The sequence below is a fragment of the Apis cerana genome, linkage group LG14 (assembly GCF_029169275.1).
Source record: "Apis cerana isolate GH-2021 linkage group LG14, AcerK_1.0, whole genome shotgun sequence".
Taxonomy (NCBI): domain Eukaryota; kingdom Metazoa; phylum Arthropoda; class Insecta; order Hymenoptera; family Apidae; genus Apis; species Apis cerana.
The window spans coordinates 7,902,007-7,919,877 of NC_083865.1; the positions used below are offsets into that span (position 1 = coordinate 7,902,007).

The 17,871-nt window shown below is 22.2% G+C and overlaps 5 protein-coding genes across 25 annotated transcripts in view; 2 read left to right on the forward strand and 3 right to left on the reverse strand.

Moving 5' to 3' along the window:
* Window positions 1-16: 16 nt before the first annotated feature.
* LOC108000628 (activating signal cointegrator 1) lies at window positions 17-2,872 on the forward strand. The gene is made up of 10 exons (XM_017061077.3): window positions 17-204; window positions 298-410; window positions 507-625; window positions 736-835; window positions 1,122-1,389; window positions 1,451-1,754; window positions 1,840-2,003; window positions 2,074-2,195; window positions 2,362-2,553; window positions 2,628-2,872. The coding sequence occupies exons 1-10, from the start codon at window positions 137-139 to the stop codon at window positions 2,696-2,698; spliced, it is 1,521 nt and encodes a 506-aa protein (XP_016916566.2). The 5' UTR covers window positions 17-136; the 3' UTR covers window positions 2,699-2,872.
* On the reverse strand, window positions 2,859-8,849 carry LOC108000681 (uncharacterized). 5 transcript variants are annotated; one of them, XM_017061181.3, is made up of 6 exons: window positions 8,682-8,849; window positions 8,555-8,619; window positions 8,169-8,309; window positions 7,873-8,072; window positions 7,615-7,794; window positions 2,859-7,534 (listed from the first exon to the last, which is right to left on the reverse strand). In XM_017061181.3, coding segments are annotated over exons 2-6 (1,860 nt in total). In that variant the 5' UTR covers window positions 8,556-8,619; window positions 8,682-8,849; the 3' UTR covers window positions 2,859-6,196. The 5 variants fall into 5 exon arrangements, with proteins under 5 accessions (XP_016916670.1, XP_016916672.1, XP_016916673.1 ...); XM_017061183.3 differs by having other exon boundaries at window positions 8,169-8,365; window positions 8,682-8,821; XM_017061184.3 differs by having other exon boundaries at window positions 8,551-8,619; window positions 8,682-8,821.
* A 98-nt stretch (window positions 8,850-8,947) lies between these two features.
* LOC108000683 (biogenesis of lysosome-related organelles complex 1 subunit 6) lies at window positions 8,948-10,057 on the forward strand. The gene is made up of 5 exons (XM_017061188.3): window positions 8,948-9,090; window positions 9,267-9,377; window positions 9,436-9,523; window positions 9,672-9,758; window positions 9,830-10,057. The coding sequence occupies exons 1-5, from the start codon at window positions 9,026-9,028 to the stop codon at window positions 9,944-9,946; spliced, it is 468 nt and encodes a 155-aa protein (XP_016916677.1). The 5' UTR covers window positions 8,948-9,025; the 3' UTR covers window positions 9,947-10,057.
* LOC108000682 (GDP-fucose protein O-fucosyltransferase 2) lies at window positions 9,764-12,065 on the reverse strand. The gene is made up of 8 exons (XM_017061187.3): window positions 11,846-12,065; window positions 11,636-11,772; window positions 11,369-11,494; window positions 11,019-11,286; window positions 10,760-10,952; window positions 10,523-10,700; window positions 10,332-10,461; window positions 9,764-10,254 (listed from the first exon to the last, which is right to left on the reverse strand). Exons 1-8 carry the CDS (start codon window positions 11,989-11,991, stop codon window positions 10,104-10,106), a joined length of 1,329 nt encoding a protein of 442 aa, XP_016916676.2. The 5' UTR covers window positions 11,992-12,065; the 3' UTR covers window positions 9,764-10,103.
* A 151-nt stretch (window positions 12,066-12,216) lies between these two features.
* LOC108000652 (liprin-alpha-1) overlaps window positions 12,217-17,871 on the reverse strand; it is a 32,855-nt gene continuing 27,200 nt past the window's right edge. For all 17 annotated transcript variants that reach the window (XM_062084515.1, XM_062084511.1, XM_017061114.3 and 14 more), the window contains one exon: window positions 12,217-17,822. In XM_062084515.1, the coding sequence (XP_061940499.1) occupies window positions 17,733-17,822 (90 nt within the window). In that variant the 3' untranslated portion in view covers window positions 12,217-17,732. The remainder of the gene's footprint in view (window positions 17,823-17,871) is intronic.

Below are 17,871 nucleotides of genomic sequence, written 5' to 3' on the forward strand. Positions count from 1 at the left end.
AAATATTTTTGGTGGAGGGGATAGCGTGCTTGCCAACTCTGCTCACAAGTCACGCGTCAATTATTAACTTACGCTTGCAAGTAACTAGATAGTATTTTTAATTTTTTTAGGCTATTATTTTAATAATTTTGAAAAAATGGAAGATTGGATTTGTGAAAATTTATCTCAAATTTTAGATTTTCCAGTAACAAACGAAATAGTACAGTAAGTAAATTATAATAAAATGAAAAATCTATAATATTCACTTGTATAAATAATATTATAAATAATAATTCATATATCATGCATTTCTTTCAGATATATGATACAAATACAAAATGAAAGAGATTTAGATGATTACATGCGATCTTTTTTAGATTATACTAATGGAAAGCATAGACAATTTATCACAGACTTCAAGAAACAACAAGGTTTTTACATTTATTATTTATAATTAAATCATTTAATATTTTTTACTATTTTATAATATAAAATAAATTATAATAATGTAATTAAAAATCTTTCAGCTTTAATTAAAGATCAAGCTAAATGCAAAAAAGAAGATGATATGGACAATGGAAAAAAAAGACAAAATGAAAAAAAAAAAGGGAAAGTAAAATCAAAAGAATATAAAGAAAATAAACAGGTATATTGTCATGTTTTTTAAATATTTTATTTCAAATTTATAATGATTATTTATATTAGATTATGATGACTATTATACTATAGATTAAGATAAAAATATTATTTATTTAGATACAAGAAAATGTAAAAGTAGAAAAGCTGGAAAAAAAAAAACCTAAATTTGAAAGTATATATTCTCAAGATGGTAAAAATAGAGAAATTTTATTAAAAGGTATTTCATATATTAAAATATTATAAATTATTATGTAATATTAAATTATAATATACATATATTATTAAAATATATTATTATAATTATATAAATTATAATAATATTATAATAATATATTTATAATATATTATATATTATTATAATATATATATAATAATATATTATTATAATAATATTATAATAATATTATTATAATTATATAAATTATAATAATATATATAAATTATAATATTATATAAATTATAATAATATATATAATATTAAAAATAATATAAAAATATTTTAGGTAGACACAAATGTGATTGTGAAGCAAAGAGACATACATTAATTAATAATTGTCTTAATTGTGGTAGAATAGTCTGTGCTCAAGAAGGAGCTGGTCCTTGTTTTTTTTGTGGAGAACTTGTATGTTCTGAAAAAGAACAAACTATTTTATCTAGTAACACTAGACAAGGTGATCAATTATACAATAAATTGATGAATCAAAAACCTAATAAAAATCTAGAAGAATCAATAAAACAGAGAGACAAACTTTTGGAATATGATCGTAATGGGTATAATACATTATATTATTTTTTCATATAAAAATCAAATTATAATTATAATAATTTACAGAATACAGGGCACAAAAGTAATTGATGACGAATGTGATTATTATCAATCAAATAATATATGGTTCACAGCTGAACAAAGAGAAAAATTACGAACTTTAGAAGAAGAAAAACATAAAAAGAAGCATATGTCTCATTTAAATAAAAAAATTTGTGCAATCTTAGATTTCACAGGTAGAATAATTGAAGAGAATTTAGTTGAAGAAGATTTTGAATTCAGTGAAGAACAGTTACAAGATATTTCTGAATCATTGAATGAATTTGAAATTAGTAATGTTTGTCCAAATATAGAATTTAAACATCCAATGGTAAAAATATTTATTAACAAATTCTTATATATATGTTCGTATTATTATTATATGAAAAAAGTAATATTGAACTATTATTGTACAGTATATAGGATCAAGCGTACCTAATTTACGAACATCAATAGCAAAAATTTCTTCGAAAACAAAAAACATTATTCAAGACAAAGAATATTTAGAAATGTCTGATCTTGGTTTATGTTTAAGCATGCATCAACCTTATGCATCTTTATTAGTATCTGGAATAAAAATGTAAAATCATAATTTTAAACAAATTAAGATTTAATATGCTATCTTTTTAAATATTATAATATTGTTATAGTCATGAAGGTCGTTCATGGTATTCATCACATAGAGGAAGATTATGGATTGCTGCAACATCTAAAACACCAACTAGAGAAGAAATCTCAAATGTAGAACAATACTACCGTGTTTTAAAAAATGGTTAGTATCAATTAAAAAATAAATTTCAATTTTAATTATAGAAAGAATTTCAGATTTTTTTTGTATGAACTTAATTAATTCTTAATATTAATTTTAAAATGCTTTGTATAGATTACAATATATATTATAGTAATTATATAATTACTAATTATTATATATTTTACAGAAAAACTAAAATTTCCTGAAATTTATCCAACTAGTTGTTTATTAGGATGCGTAACAGTCGTTGATGTTCTACCTCAAGATGAATATAAAAAATCTTATCCAGAAGGAGAAAATAATGATCCTTATGTTTTTATATGTGAAAATTTTTTAACATTGCCAATTAAATTTCCAATACAAGGAAATCATAAAATTTGTAAGTATTTCTTCGATTTTAATCTTTTTGTTTTTGATTAGATATAATTTTAACGATTTTTTTATAATTTATAGATAAACTTAATCGGAAAATTCATCAAGCTGCTTTAAAAATATTAGAAAAATTTTCTAAGAATGTAAAATAAAATATTTATATATAATACAAATTAAATATATATGTTAACATAATGCATTTTTTGTTGTTATATATAAGAATTGTAAATTATAAATTGTGAATTAAAAATAATGCATAATATTACACATTTTTAATGGATTTTAATGTTTAAAAAATAAATATTTTGCACATTTTCTATATTAAATATTATTTATTTGTACATAATAGAATATAATACAATGTACATATAGCTTGCAATATATTACAATTGCTATTGTACGACATATATTTATTTTTTTTTTATATTAAATGTTTTTTTTTTCTACGTGCATTCAATGAAAAAATATTAGATATTTTCTCTTATTTCCATTAAAATATCAGACTTTCATAAACGTTAAAAGTAGATTTTAGTAAAGTCATTTTTATATTCAAACAGTCTATATATGTTTGAATGGAACATTTTTTATTAAATATATTATTTTAAAATTTGTTATAAATTTTGAAATTTAGATTTAAGAATATTTCAAAGATAATAACAACAAATTTATTAACTTATAAATTTTGAAAAAATGTTTACAAGTTTTAAAACATTATATTATTTCTTGCAATATAATTTATACTTTAAAAGCTTTAAAAAATTAATCTGTTGTAACAACTTCAATAAATTAAAGTATAACATCATTATATGTAAGAGTAATTAATTGATTATAAATAATAAGTAATACATAATACTAATTCGAATAATGTAGAAATAAAATTTAAAAACAACATATATTATATCATTCCATGAAATGATGTATTAGGAATGTATAAATAAATATTAAACTATATTAAATAAATTTTAGTACAAAATTAACAATTGCACAATTTTTAAATTGAAATAATTGCATACTGATAAAATATATAGATATAAATTACATATTTATTAATCTATATACTGTGCACTCTATTAATTATCACGTAATTTATATTTATTTTCTAAAGGTACACAAGTATTATTCTACATCAATATTGTCCAATTAATAAAAAATGATTTAAATAATAAATACATTGATATCAATTTTTCTTTTATCTTTCCAATAAGATCAATTATCATAAAATGACAAATAATATTAATATTTCTTTTTTTCTTTAATTTAAGTAAAATAACACATAATATTTCTAATTATAATAACATTTTTTGTCATATTTAATATTTGTTTAATTCTGTTACAAAAGTTTAAATAAAAATTATAAGTTATAATTAATTAATAAGTTATAATCAATACTATATGTGTATATATGTACACATATATATGTATTATACAATATACTTCAACATTTGGTTTCTAAATAACATTCCAATAGAATTATTTTTTTTAAAATATAAGTTTTTGAGTTTTTGCTATGGATACAATATACATATATGTTGTATATAATAAATAATTTTTACATAATTTTTTTACATTATAAACTATTTAGGCTATTATTGGTAATAATTTTATTAACTTAATTTTTATATATATTCAAATATCATCAAATTAAGTCAATAATACCTTTCTAACTGTAAATTAAAATAAAAAATAATTATATATTAATAAAGAATATTCATTAAAATTAATCTTTCATTTCATTTAAATAAATTTCATTTAAAAATAGTATCTATGTTCATTTTTATTTTCCTTTAACCAAGTAATAGGCCACCATAATATAATAATACTATCATAATATTAATGTATCCATATCATAAGTCTACTCAAAAAACTTCAAATAAATAATTTTATATTTTTATTATTTGTTTTAAGAAATTCTAAATTTGAATAATAATCATCAATAAAATAATAGAGTTTGAAATTTTTTCTCTAAATAAAAGCAAAAATTGTTATTACTTATATTAGCTATTATTAGCACTATAAGTACTAACATTTTTTTTCAAACATTTTCAATATTTTTATTAGGACAAGTATCTAGGAAATATACTCACCATTTCTTTTTCTTTGATTTTAAATATACAATCCGCGATACTTAATTAAATAATAATATTTTTTTAATATTATTCTGAATTAAACTTCAAATTAATATATTCTATTTTTCTATACTTATAAACTTTATTTATTAAAATTATATCATTTATTTTAGGCAATTAGTTTAGTAAGAAAATATTCATGTTTTATAGAAAAACATATTATGTTATTGAATAATAATATAGGTGTAATAAATGTACAGTAAAATAATAAATAAAATAAAAAAAAATATTTTTATAACAAATATAGTTTATCAATATTTTATATGTCCACTATTTTTGTTTATAATTTGAAAGATGTGATTTGATATTGATATGTAATATATATATTAATAAAAGTATTATAGATAAAATTATAATATTTTTTATACCTCAATTTTTATAGCATTTATGAGATTGAAATTGATGATTATTTGTGCAAATTTCTTAAGATATATATAAATATTTTTAATTACATTTAAAATGCAATAATAATATCAATCAATTTATATAGTTTATTTCTTATTCCTTTAATAATTTTTAATTAGCTATAAGACAGCATCGTTGAAATATCTAATATTATTTAAAATTTAATTCATTAAATTAAAAATTTTAACTTTAACTTATTTTAATATTTCAAAGTATTTTTTGTATTTTGCCATCTTCTCATAATTTATAAATAACTCAAATATAAATATTTTTTTATATTGTCTATAAGATAAAATTTTTTTCCTTCTTTTTTAAGTCATAATAATAAAACAAATATCTATCATATAAATTAAATTTTTTTTATAAAAATATTTAAATATTCAATTCATGTGATTTCATAGAAATTCAAATTTATTATTTTATAGTAGACAAACAAACATGGTTCTTTTTTCTTTTCTTTCTCTTTTAATAATAAGTGTTTTTTGTTGTACAATTTATATAATTTGTATTGTGAAATTGAAACATTAATTTGTTTGTGTTACAATAATTTGTTTTGTATTACAATTCAAATTCGAAAATATCTTATCTTTTCTTTGTACAATTAGATTTTTACTATTACTTATAATTATCTTCGTTTTTTAAATAAGAACGAATAATAAACTTATTTTTACTTATTTTTCTAGCTATCTTTTTATTTGAATATTTCTCTTTTTTTTATTCTTTATCATTCGAATTTCTTGTATTTCTTCAGAATTTTTTATATTTCTTATAAATTTTTTCTTTATATATCATTTTTTAACAAAAATTTCTATGATAAGAATTTTTCTATATTATAATTATTAAAAGCAATTAATTAATAAAACATAATATGTTTATATGCATAATATAATTAATAATGCATAATTTTTTCTATAAAACATAAATATTTTTGTTTATTAAATAAATGATTCCTTAAAATTTATATAGTTTCATTAGAATTATAATAAAAATATAGAATATAGAATATAATTATTTAAAGATGAATCTAAAATAATATCAATAAAATATTTTCACTATTTAATCAAATGTCGTTGACTGTATAAAAAATAATGTAATGATTTGTTTCAAATAGTTAAATATCTAAATATAAGTAGGTGAATCTTTTAAACTGATACCACAAGCATCACAGATTGACACATTTTTCTCATTTACTAACGTACATCGTGGACATTCTTTTCCGCCACTTGCTAATGGCTTATCTTCATTTCCTTTATGCCTAGATTTTCCACACATCTCACAAATCTCTTTTGATGAAGAATTGAGATATGTGCAAGTAGCACAATTCCAATTCATACTTCCATTTTTTATCTCATTTTCTGTTTCTATTTGAGAAAGTTCTAAATTTTTTAATGTGTCTGCAATTTTTACAATTTGATCCACTGATCGATGAGAACGTTGAATTGGAAGTGTTTGACTACCATGTTTTTTTTCTTTATTATATGAAGATAAGTGGCTTTCTGAAGATATATCGTGATATCTATTAGAATCCATTAAGTCAAAGGAAGAAGACTTTTTTTTAAAAGGTAATGTGTCATGATGATGATGTCGACCATTTGTTATAGATGAATCAATTTCATTCATATCAGTTCTCCCACATTTTCTTTTTTCAAAACGATGTATACTATGTATTTCATCCCTATCGTTTTGTTTAAATGATTTTTGTTTATTCAATCGAGAATCAAATTCTCGTTTGTGTAAAATATCTTCTCGATCACCAAGATCTTTAGAATAGCCTAAACTTTCTAAATTTCTGTATACAAAGTCCCAAGAATCACAATTGTTTTTTTCATTGCCTGATTTTGCAGACTTTTTATCAATTCTCCCACAATCATAATGATCTCCATCATTAGATTGTCTTCTATAAAAATCTATTTCTTCGAAATTTGATATTCGGTGGGGTATCTTCCGATTGTGGAGTTTATCGTAATTTGCAACAGAAACAGGCATATCAAGTTCAATTAATCTACCTGTTGGTACTCTTGTATATCCTGGCATTGTAGTATAATAAGGATTGACTCCAGTTAAATATTTATTACCATGTGGTAAACAACCATAGGCACTACAACGATTTCCAAAACCATGATCCACTGATTGAAAATATTTGTATGTTCCTGGTATTGAATTTGTATTTTCGATATATCTATAATCTGACTGACAAGTAGGCATTGGTATGTTATAACTAGGAGGCATAATATGATAAGGTATAGACGGTGATGCATCTACGCATGTATTTTGCGGATAATGATAATCCCTATAATTTTCCGTCTTCCGACTTTGATGCATTTTCTCAAGGAAACGAAAATTTAATGCTCTAATTGCTTGTTCTGGTGTACCAACATGGTTTTCTCGGAATTCTAAGACTTCTAACCACGAGATACCATAATTTTGTGAAACATTCTCCCATATTTGTTTCAAAATCTACATTTAAGATTGAAACTTAAATTAAATTAATTTATTTTTACAAAAATATATATTTATATATTGTATAAATTTTTTACCTGACATTCAACAAAAGCAACTATTGCATCTCTGCTTACACTGGATACTTTATCAGGATCAATAGGACCTTCCAAAGTGAGTATTCCCAATCCTGTATGTTTATATCCCATTTGTTCAAACATTAATTCTGCTCCTATTAAATTTGCTTCTACTTCATGTTTATAATATCCACTATAAGTCTAACATGAAAGCAACTAATTAATTTATTATTTCATAATTTTCAAAAATGATATAAGAGAGATTACAAAAATATTAACTCTTAATGTTCTATATTCTCTTCTCCAAGGTTGTGCTAAAAGATTAGCAGCATATAAAGAAATAGCACTCCAGGCAGTTGCAGCTCTATATCCACTAAAATCTTGCAATGTAGCTGCCGATCTGTGCAATATATCTGCAGTTTCTTGAAATATATATTTATTTTCATTTGGGACAAAACAAAGATACTCTTTAATAAAACCTAAAATAGAAAAAAATTAATAATTATTAAAATTATGATAAAATTAATAAAATTTTACATATTTAAGATGTTTATATTTATTTTTTATATATTTACCTTCAAGTTTATGACGTTGTTGTAATTTTAATGGACTGTCATCTGTTTGTAGATAAACTAAATGGCTCTGTTCTAATTTCATGCTAATTTCTTGTAATCTATCTTTACCTTTTATTATTAAGTCATTTGCCATTTTTATCACTGTAAAAAAATATATATTTCTGTTCACTTGTATCTTCTACATTTCTAATATTCACCTACAAAATTGTTTAAGTTATTTTAAACAAACAAACAAAACATTTAGCAAAAAAAACTTTTATATGTTTAATGCAAAAAACTTGAAATTTTGATATTTAATTGATCAAATATTATATAAATTCAAAATTAGCAAAAAACAAAGACTAGACTAAAAATGTCATTCAGAAATAGAAATTTTTCACACCTACTATAAAACTGTCTAGAAATGCAGTTTTAGATTAAATTCTTGATTCAAACTATGGCTAGCTCCAACCTAAAAATAAATCCTATATTTAGAAGCACTGCTACAGTGTTTATTTCACACACAAGAGCTACCATAATATATTTTCTATTTGGAAAATGCTCCATATCAAATAAAAACGTTCATCAAATTTATTATTAGATTTTAAAAACATATTCCACTTCATAAACAATAAATATTTTTCTTTACAACTTTTTTCTTGGTTATGTTCGAGTTAAGTTCATAAGCATGAAACATATACTAGAAAGAAATATCAATACTAAAATTTATGTATAAAGATAGTAGACATATTTCAAATTTATTAAACTATTGTTGATGTGACAAAATGTCAAACTCATAGTAAATGAGTTATTATTAAATAAATTTTTGCATAGTATAATTTAGTGAATAATAATAATAATAAAACTCAAAATAAAAAATGATGACAGATATGGAAGAAGCAGAAGCAAGGGAACTTCAATCAGAAATTGAAAAACGCAATAGGTAACCTATTTCTCATTGTTTATTATTTTATAATTATTTGTAAGTAATTATGAATTGCATAATTTATATATTCATAATTAATATTTATAATAATAATAATAATAATATAATAATAATTACTCTTTTATTTAAATTTTTTTCATTTAAAAATTAATTTTTTTATTTAAATTTTATAGAGAAGAAAATGAATTAGATTTTAAAGAGGCTGTAAAGAAATTAGCTGAAGGATTTTTAAATCAATATCAAGTACAATGGGAACAAACTGAAAAAAAACTTGATGAAGTAAAGTAAGTTAAAGATTCATAAGTATTTTTTATATTTTTATTCCACACTATTTTTGTTTAGAAATAAACAAGAGACTTTGCTCAATCAGATGCAAATTGAGAACAAAAAATTTCAAGATGTTTTTGATGATATTAAACTAAATGACATGGTAAATATTTAAATATAAATTTAATTAATCTATGATATTTTAAACGAGTTGAAAAAATATATTATATATTTTTAATAATAATTTTTAATAAAAAAGTAATATAATAAAATACATAAAAAAATATGTTAAATGTTATTATATATTCCAGTTCCAAACTATTAAAATTAGTCAAAATAAATTAATTTTAATGAAAAAAGAAATGGCTTCTATTCATGAGAGGACATTCAAATTAAAAGTAAGTTGTATTTGTTATTTCATAGATATTTTTAATGTTATTTATGAAATACATAAATTATTTTTATGTAGAAACGAGCATTAAGATTGCAACAAATAATACAAAAAGAAGCTTTGAATAAGGAACAACAAAGAGAGCAAGAAATTCGTCGAGAACAAGAATTAATTGGTAAACCAATAATAAGCTAACAATAATAAAGAGAAAAATAAAGAGAAATAATTAATATCAATGATATATAACTATATAAAAACAAACTGTACTTATACACACATTTTTGGTAAAACATATATTTAATTTAATTATTTGATTTTATTATCTAATATAATTTATATATATTTTTATACATTACCAAACAATTTCCCATTGCCCATTAGAGTTACATTTCTCCTTAGTTCTACATAAGTAATTAAATGTTGTTTTAGTAGGAAAACCAATGATTTCTCTATCTTCTTGTATTCTAAATGTAAATGTTGATTCATATGTTCCTATAAAATATCTAAAAATGAACACATGCATAATGCATTATTTTTGTTTATAATATAAGAAATGAAATATATTATTACCAAGTTTTACCTAGCATAAGAACAAATTATTTGATCAATAATTGCAATTCCACCATCTTTAAATTTGTTTAATACATAATCTGATGGGATAAATCTAAGAATTGTATAATTAGACAGATATTCTCTGAGTTCATTGAATTCTAGACAAATTGATATGATTAATAAATATTCAAGCATTATAAAATTTTAGAGATAATTTACCTTTTTGAGTAGCATCTGTAGCAACAAACAAAAATTTTAATTGAAGTTCATGTAATTTATTTTTTAACTGAAAAGCAGCAGATTTTATTGTTGGTACTGTTGAAGAATGACCAACTAAAAAATCGCGTCTTCTTAAATGAACTGATAAATAAGGACCTCCAATTGCATTTCTTCTATTCTATAATTAAAAAATTATTTTTTAGTTTGTATTCTTATGATATAAGCAAAATTAAATACTTTTTCTTTAGTCCAATCATCCGGCCGTTCTGTTTTATCATACTTATTTGATGAATTAAAAAAGGATTTTCGAAATTCATTAGCAATATCATATAACTCAGAATTATATCGCATACTACGTCTAGCTTTCCAATATTCTTTTGTACCATAGAAATCGTGTAATGCAATTTCCATATGATCAAACATTACAGATCTATACAATAATAATTAAATTAGTTGTAATAAATATTATTGTTAAATAAATAATATATTTTTTTACCTATAAATATTAGGTTTAAGATTTTGTTTAAGATTTGATATCATTCCATGAAATATAACACATTTAACAGCTTTAGAAGTTATATTATTGTATCCCCAAAAATGTCCAACATATTTTTTAGATTTCATTTTATGAAACTGTAATGATTTATCATTACATTTTATTATTTTATTCTTATCTTCAAATATACCTGTTTTGAACATTTCTTCATCATTTTGTAAAATATATACAACATCAAGATCAGTTTGATTATTTTCTGAAGAATATTCTGAAAAAATTAAATTTTTATTGACTTTATAATTAAATATATTAAAATTATATACCTTAATTAAATGTATGAAATTATATACCTTGTAAAAATTGATATGTTTCAATAACAGGTATATATTTTTGTAAACTTAAAATATCAAAAAATAGATTCCAAGGCAATTGTGTTTGAAATCCTATATTTTTACTATGCCAATGATATAAGTTGCCTACAAACAGAATGTAAAAAATAAATGGATAAAATCAAAATAGTGATGTATTTAATATTAATGTATTTAATTAATATTGTATTAATATTAATATATTTATTATCAAAATATTAATGTATTTAATATGTATTTAAATATTACCCCATGGTGGCAATACTAATTGCCATTTAAATTCTGTTTCTTGTTTGATTAAAATTTTTATAAAAACTGCAATACGAATAAAAACATCTCTTCTTAGATTAAATCCTTCTGGAGAATTAACATCATAGAGTATGTAACTGAAAAATTGTTATATAAAAATGTTATTTTTAATATAAATAATAAATTTATTATAAGCAAGTAAATTCAAACCGATTTCGTGAATAACGTAATTGAATGTTGCATTTATCAGTTTCCTCATATTCATTTGATTTGTCACAAAATTTATTTGCCACAATAATTTGTATGAAATTAATTAAAAGTAATATAAAATACCATATTCTTAAAAATAACAACATATTTTAAATTTTGAGGTTATACTCTTTATGTTGATAGATCAAAAGCACTTCAATTTTTGAATATTAATATAAAAATTATTTTATAATTATAATTTAAGTTCTAATGAAATATGTAATAAATTTATATTCATGATATATTTAAAAAATTGTTTAATTTTTATAATTCTTTTTCGAAATATTTTTTTTTCAAATAATAAGATTAAGGATAGTAAAAAACAACAGCAATAAACAACAACATTGTACAGCTTGATTTTTGTTATACATGAATTACAGACTTAAATCTCCCTTATTTGAAAATGGTTGATGGGTAGATTACAATTTTCTAATTCAATTAATAATAATTATAATAATGATAATAATAATTATTATTTATCGTCTTATACAATATTTATAATTCATAGTTCAGTTAACATAGTTTGTGCCCTCCTTAAATCAAGTAGGGCTATTATGTTACATTTATTGTGACTCATTTCCCATTCTTTTTCATTTATCCTATTAAAGTATATACTTAGCATATAAAAATTACAAGGACAATTTATATTGGTAATGATATTAGCTGTAATTATAGTAATAGTTATGATAGTTATAGCAATAATGGTAGTTGTAGTAATAATAATAATAATCATAGTAATCATAGCACTAGCAGCAGTAATGGTAGCAATAACATTATAATTAATCATCCGATAATATACTTTGTTACCGTCTTATTTTTCATGGTTTTAGTTTTTTTTTCATACGTATACTTGCATGAAATCTCAGATTCAATTCTTGGTTGCTTAAGATTCCAATATATTTTGGATACAAATATTATTCATTGCCTTTTTTCTCCTACTACTTTTGTGCCTCATTGTGATTTTTTTAAATATATGTTGTTTCATAGTTTCTTTTCATATTTTGTTAGCAATGATGTTAACTAGTAGAATTCTTAGTTTGCAAAAACATTGGTATATATTATAATACTGAATTGTCATTATAATAAATATAACACGAAATTCATCTCTATTATACTTTTTTGTTTTGCATCTCTATATGAATTCCCTATTGTTAACATCACAGCTGAAAAAATGCTTTATGTCAATATGAAATACACTATTTTACATTCATTATAGAAAACGTGAAGTAGTATATACATAATGTGAAGAACTTAAAAAAAAATAAATAAATAAAAAATTAAAAAATGAAATATGCACAGTGCACTTATTTAAGCACTACATAATATTATTTTAATAATTCTTCATTTTTTTCATGCACACACATTATTTTCTCATTTTTATACATACATATGTATATTTATAAATATATTTAAAGTTTTAATAAACTTTGAAGTTCATTATACATAAAAATGAAATAATATAATGTTCATGTTTATTTCTATTTATTTTCAAAAAAGAATTACAAATATTTTAAAGAAATAAATATAATTAAAAAAAATTAAATTATTTAAAGTGCTTTGCAAATGCTAGAAACAATATTTTTTATACTTTTTAAATATAAAATTATTCTGGAATATGGAATATATATATTAGTTACAAAAATTTCTTGATGAATAAATAAGTACAAATTGCATAAAAACTGATTTATAAGAACAATTTTAAATGTAAATTTGTAAATTTTAACTAAAATTGTAACAATTTAAAATTTAATTAAATATTTTACCAGCCCCAAATATTTTGGTCATTTAAAAATTTATTTGTTTATGCACTGTGTATCATACTATACATACATATATATAAAACATACAAATATATATATGTATAGTTTTATACTACTTCACATTTAGAAATCTTTGATAATTAACTGCTTATTAACACAATTGCAATTTTTTATGCTGGCACAGTTATATTACCTGACTACTCAATAAAAGTAAAATAATTAGATATAAATAAGAATTAATATAATTACATATATGATAGTGATAAGCATCTATATAGAATCATCTCATACAAAATAAATTTTTTAAAATGATGTATTACTTATGATCAAATCTTAGATCAAATCTTTTGAATTAAATCATAGTTTATTTTGTGACTGATGATTCTGACAAAAATGCCATTTAAATTAAATATTTTCTTTTCGTCTCGTTTAAAACCAGCCCAATGATTCATGTGCTATTCTTAACTTTAAATGATAATATTTGCTTGTGAATAAATAAATTTATAAAATATTTGTTATATTTCATTAGTAGATATTCATTAGTAGATATAGTGCGACGATTTAAAACTCATGATTTTTATTTTAAGTTACTGTAGCAACTTAATCTAAAATTCAATTACATAGATACAATTCAATAAAATTCATTATAATATTCATCCAAAATTAAAGTTAAATATTTAATAGTAATTTAACATTTGTTCAAACTATATTAAAACTATAGTATATTTAGCTGCATTGGGCTTGCAATGAAACGTTAAAAATTACAGAGATATTAATAAATAATTTATATATATACAGGGAAAGATATATACACATACACATTCACACATGTGCACGCGCGCATACATATTTACAATACTAGCAATAACACTCACAAACATATGTTGTACAAAAATCCAGAATAACGTCGAACTTCTTCCGGCAGTTCGGCCGAATTGAGCACACAAAAAGTGTACAAAGGAAAAAATACAATGTGAAATAACATATATTACAGCTGTTACATCACAGTATTACATATGATTTATGTGTATGTTTTTACTATGTATTATCATATATATTTTTCCTAGGAACCAAAAATTAATTATACAGAAAAAAAATACTTCATTTAATGTAATTTCTCAATTTTCCTATATTTTTTACAATCTTAATGATATGTGTAAACTGATAATAAAGAAACTTAAACATTACAAATGTCTTTCTTTAAGTATTGTTAATTTCCTATATAACATATAAAGTTATGTTTAATTAAAATAAAAATATTCGTTCAGCATTGCTGAAGACAATAGTTAAAATTCATTTTTTTATTAGCATGAACATTTAAAAAGAAATCTCCTATTTCAAATTGAAGAAAAGTAAAAGCAAGAGAAAGTCTAAGTTTAAGCAATTTTTCACTATTTTTTTTAGTAAAAACATTACGCATGTGGTTACTATTTGTTCTGTTTATTCAAGCTCTATTCGATACCGAGCAGTCGGAGGCTCGATTCAAGCGAAATTTTGCATCTATGTATATATTTATAGTTAAATACATAGAAGACGACAAAGCTGTTATATATTAAGTCATGATACGATTATAAATGTGGCTGTTTTTGGAAGGGTTGCTTTTATTTTTTTTTCCTTGGAATGTCCATAGACACTATTAACTAGCGTACATTAAAAATAAGTTCAGTCATTTACATGTACTGCAGACACTTCCGAAAGGGAGAGACGGCCATTTTGTTTCACAAAGTGACACAGCTTTGTATATCTATTCATTTGTACAAATTAGTTCTGTACAATCATATAGCATTACATTATAGGATCAAAAAAAGATATATATTGTAATACTATTAAAAATGTTTTATCTCGAATAATCTTTTCTATAGTATTTGGGAAATCATTCAGTGTCACTAAAATAACTAAATGCGCGTGCAGTTTCAAATTAATCGTTGTTCTTTTATTTTCTTGATAATTGGCTTCTTCTAACAACTATCTAATATAATTTACACGAAAACGTTTTCACTACGACGATTTATCTTTCACGCAAGATTAGTAAGAAATTCGAACTTAATATATTATAAAAATTAACTGACAAAAATCTTAGAACCAGTTATTAAAATATTTATATAAAAAAAACAAATGTACCACCTTGTCTCAGTATTGAGGTAGCGTAACGTTGCTTTGGCTTAGCGAGTCTTTCTGATTATCTAGAAATATTTCAACTGATCGGTGGTACTTGAAAAAAGAAAAATACTACACGCCGAAAGATGAGACTGTACATTATGATCTTTACATGTAAGACATATTTTGATCTTTCTACTGCGTACATATGTCGAGTGTTAACGTTATATTCTTGACAATATACTATGATGTACGATTGTACAATTATCGTACTGCATAGTAAGTGATTTCTTTGGTAGAAACTATTTGGTACGTTTGCGCCCATTCGGAAGGTCGTGCAGAGCAATGAAGTTACAACGAATGAACAGCTTGCAGAGGGTACTTCAGAGGGAAACAAACATCAACAACAATGATTCCTCAAGTATCAACAACATTAACAACATCCCATTATAACTTATCATCATTATTGTGATCGTCTCTATCATGACCAGTTTTATCATTAAAGTCACTGTCATAGTCTCAGTCTTTTGCCACACTTTAGCTTGATAACATTTTGTAATGAGTAATTATAATTATCATCGCAATCATTGTCTTCAGCAACATCGTCATTATTGTTAAATAATATTTATGGCCATACCTACTTTTTGTTCTTTCTTTCTTTTTTTTTACACTTTCGTGATTTTATTATATTTATAACGCTTTTTATCTTTGTGAATTCTTTTACACTACCGATCGAGTCTAATGATAATATCGGAACTTTGAAATAATATAAAGAATATTTACAAATGAAGTATCAAAATTCTTTCTTGAAATAAATAAAAAAATACCGAATGATATATGATTTCTTTATGATTAAACAAAATTAATGAATGTGAAATAATCATTTAATGATATATGACTGATTGATAGAATTCAATTATTAATTAAAATTACAAAGTTCCTTAATTTTATAACATCTACTAACATTTCGTACACGTACTTATACATTGCGCGATTATTTTGGTATAAAATGTCCGTTCCTTAGTCCACAATAAATAAAAAGCGAGTTCTTTTAAACACGTCCATGCAACTGGTTGTCAAATAATTTTCTAATTACGATAGTTGCTTCAGTGTAATTCTTTGATATATACGTGTTTATATGTGATCTACAAACATTTAAAATTCATCGAAATAACAGAGGAGAACAAATATTTCAGCACTCCTTCTGTATGAAATAATATGTATATATATATATATATATATATTTTTTTTTATATATATATATGGCTCATTAGATCACTGTCTTATAGATGCAGAAATATAGAATGCAGTCTTTTCCTTGTACATATATAGATTGTTTCCTCGAGAGCGTTAATGGCACTAATATAAGTTTGGGATTTTTATTTTGTGCGGTAAGTGGTATTATCAAAATAGATAGTTGTTTTAACTATTTGTTACATAGTATAAGTACATAATATAGTATAAGAAATATGCGATTATATCTTGAAAAAGTTTATGAACTATCATAATATTCATTATTTCGAAAACTACAAATCTTGCTATTCTTAAAAAATCAATGTGAAATTAGAATTATTGTCGTAATTATATATAACTGATTCTTTGGCTTTCGAGGAAAAATATATTTTACGATTCTCTGACCGCTCACTATATTTCAGTATCTATATGAGAGTAATTCAGAATTACTATTTTTTATCCGAAATACGTAACAAGCGGTTTATGAAATTTACGCGACATAAAAATTGATAAAACGTTTTAAATTTTCTTCTTGAACATACGATAAATCATCCTTTTCTTTTAACAGTTTGTTTGTCCAATCATTTTTTCATATCACCGCATGTCACAACTCTTAACAGTATGAAGATATCCTTAGAATGATACTTAAAGCTCTTACAACTTTTACAACACACTTGCATACAGAGAATAGTAATAGCTGGGGTTTTGGACTAGACGTGATGCGGTTGAAGATGAGGCAACCTGCTGGACGAGTTGGATCAGGATTTCATATTATTGGATTCATCAAGCCGCCTTTCTGTTCCTACAGTTAATAAATTTGTGAACTCCATTTCTAACAATTGTCGAGCCTGTTAAAATATAATTTTTATTTAATTTATATAATTTAATTTATACAAT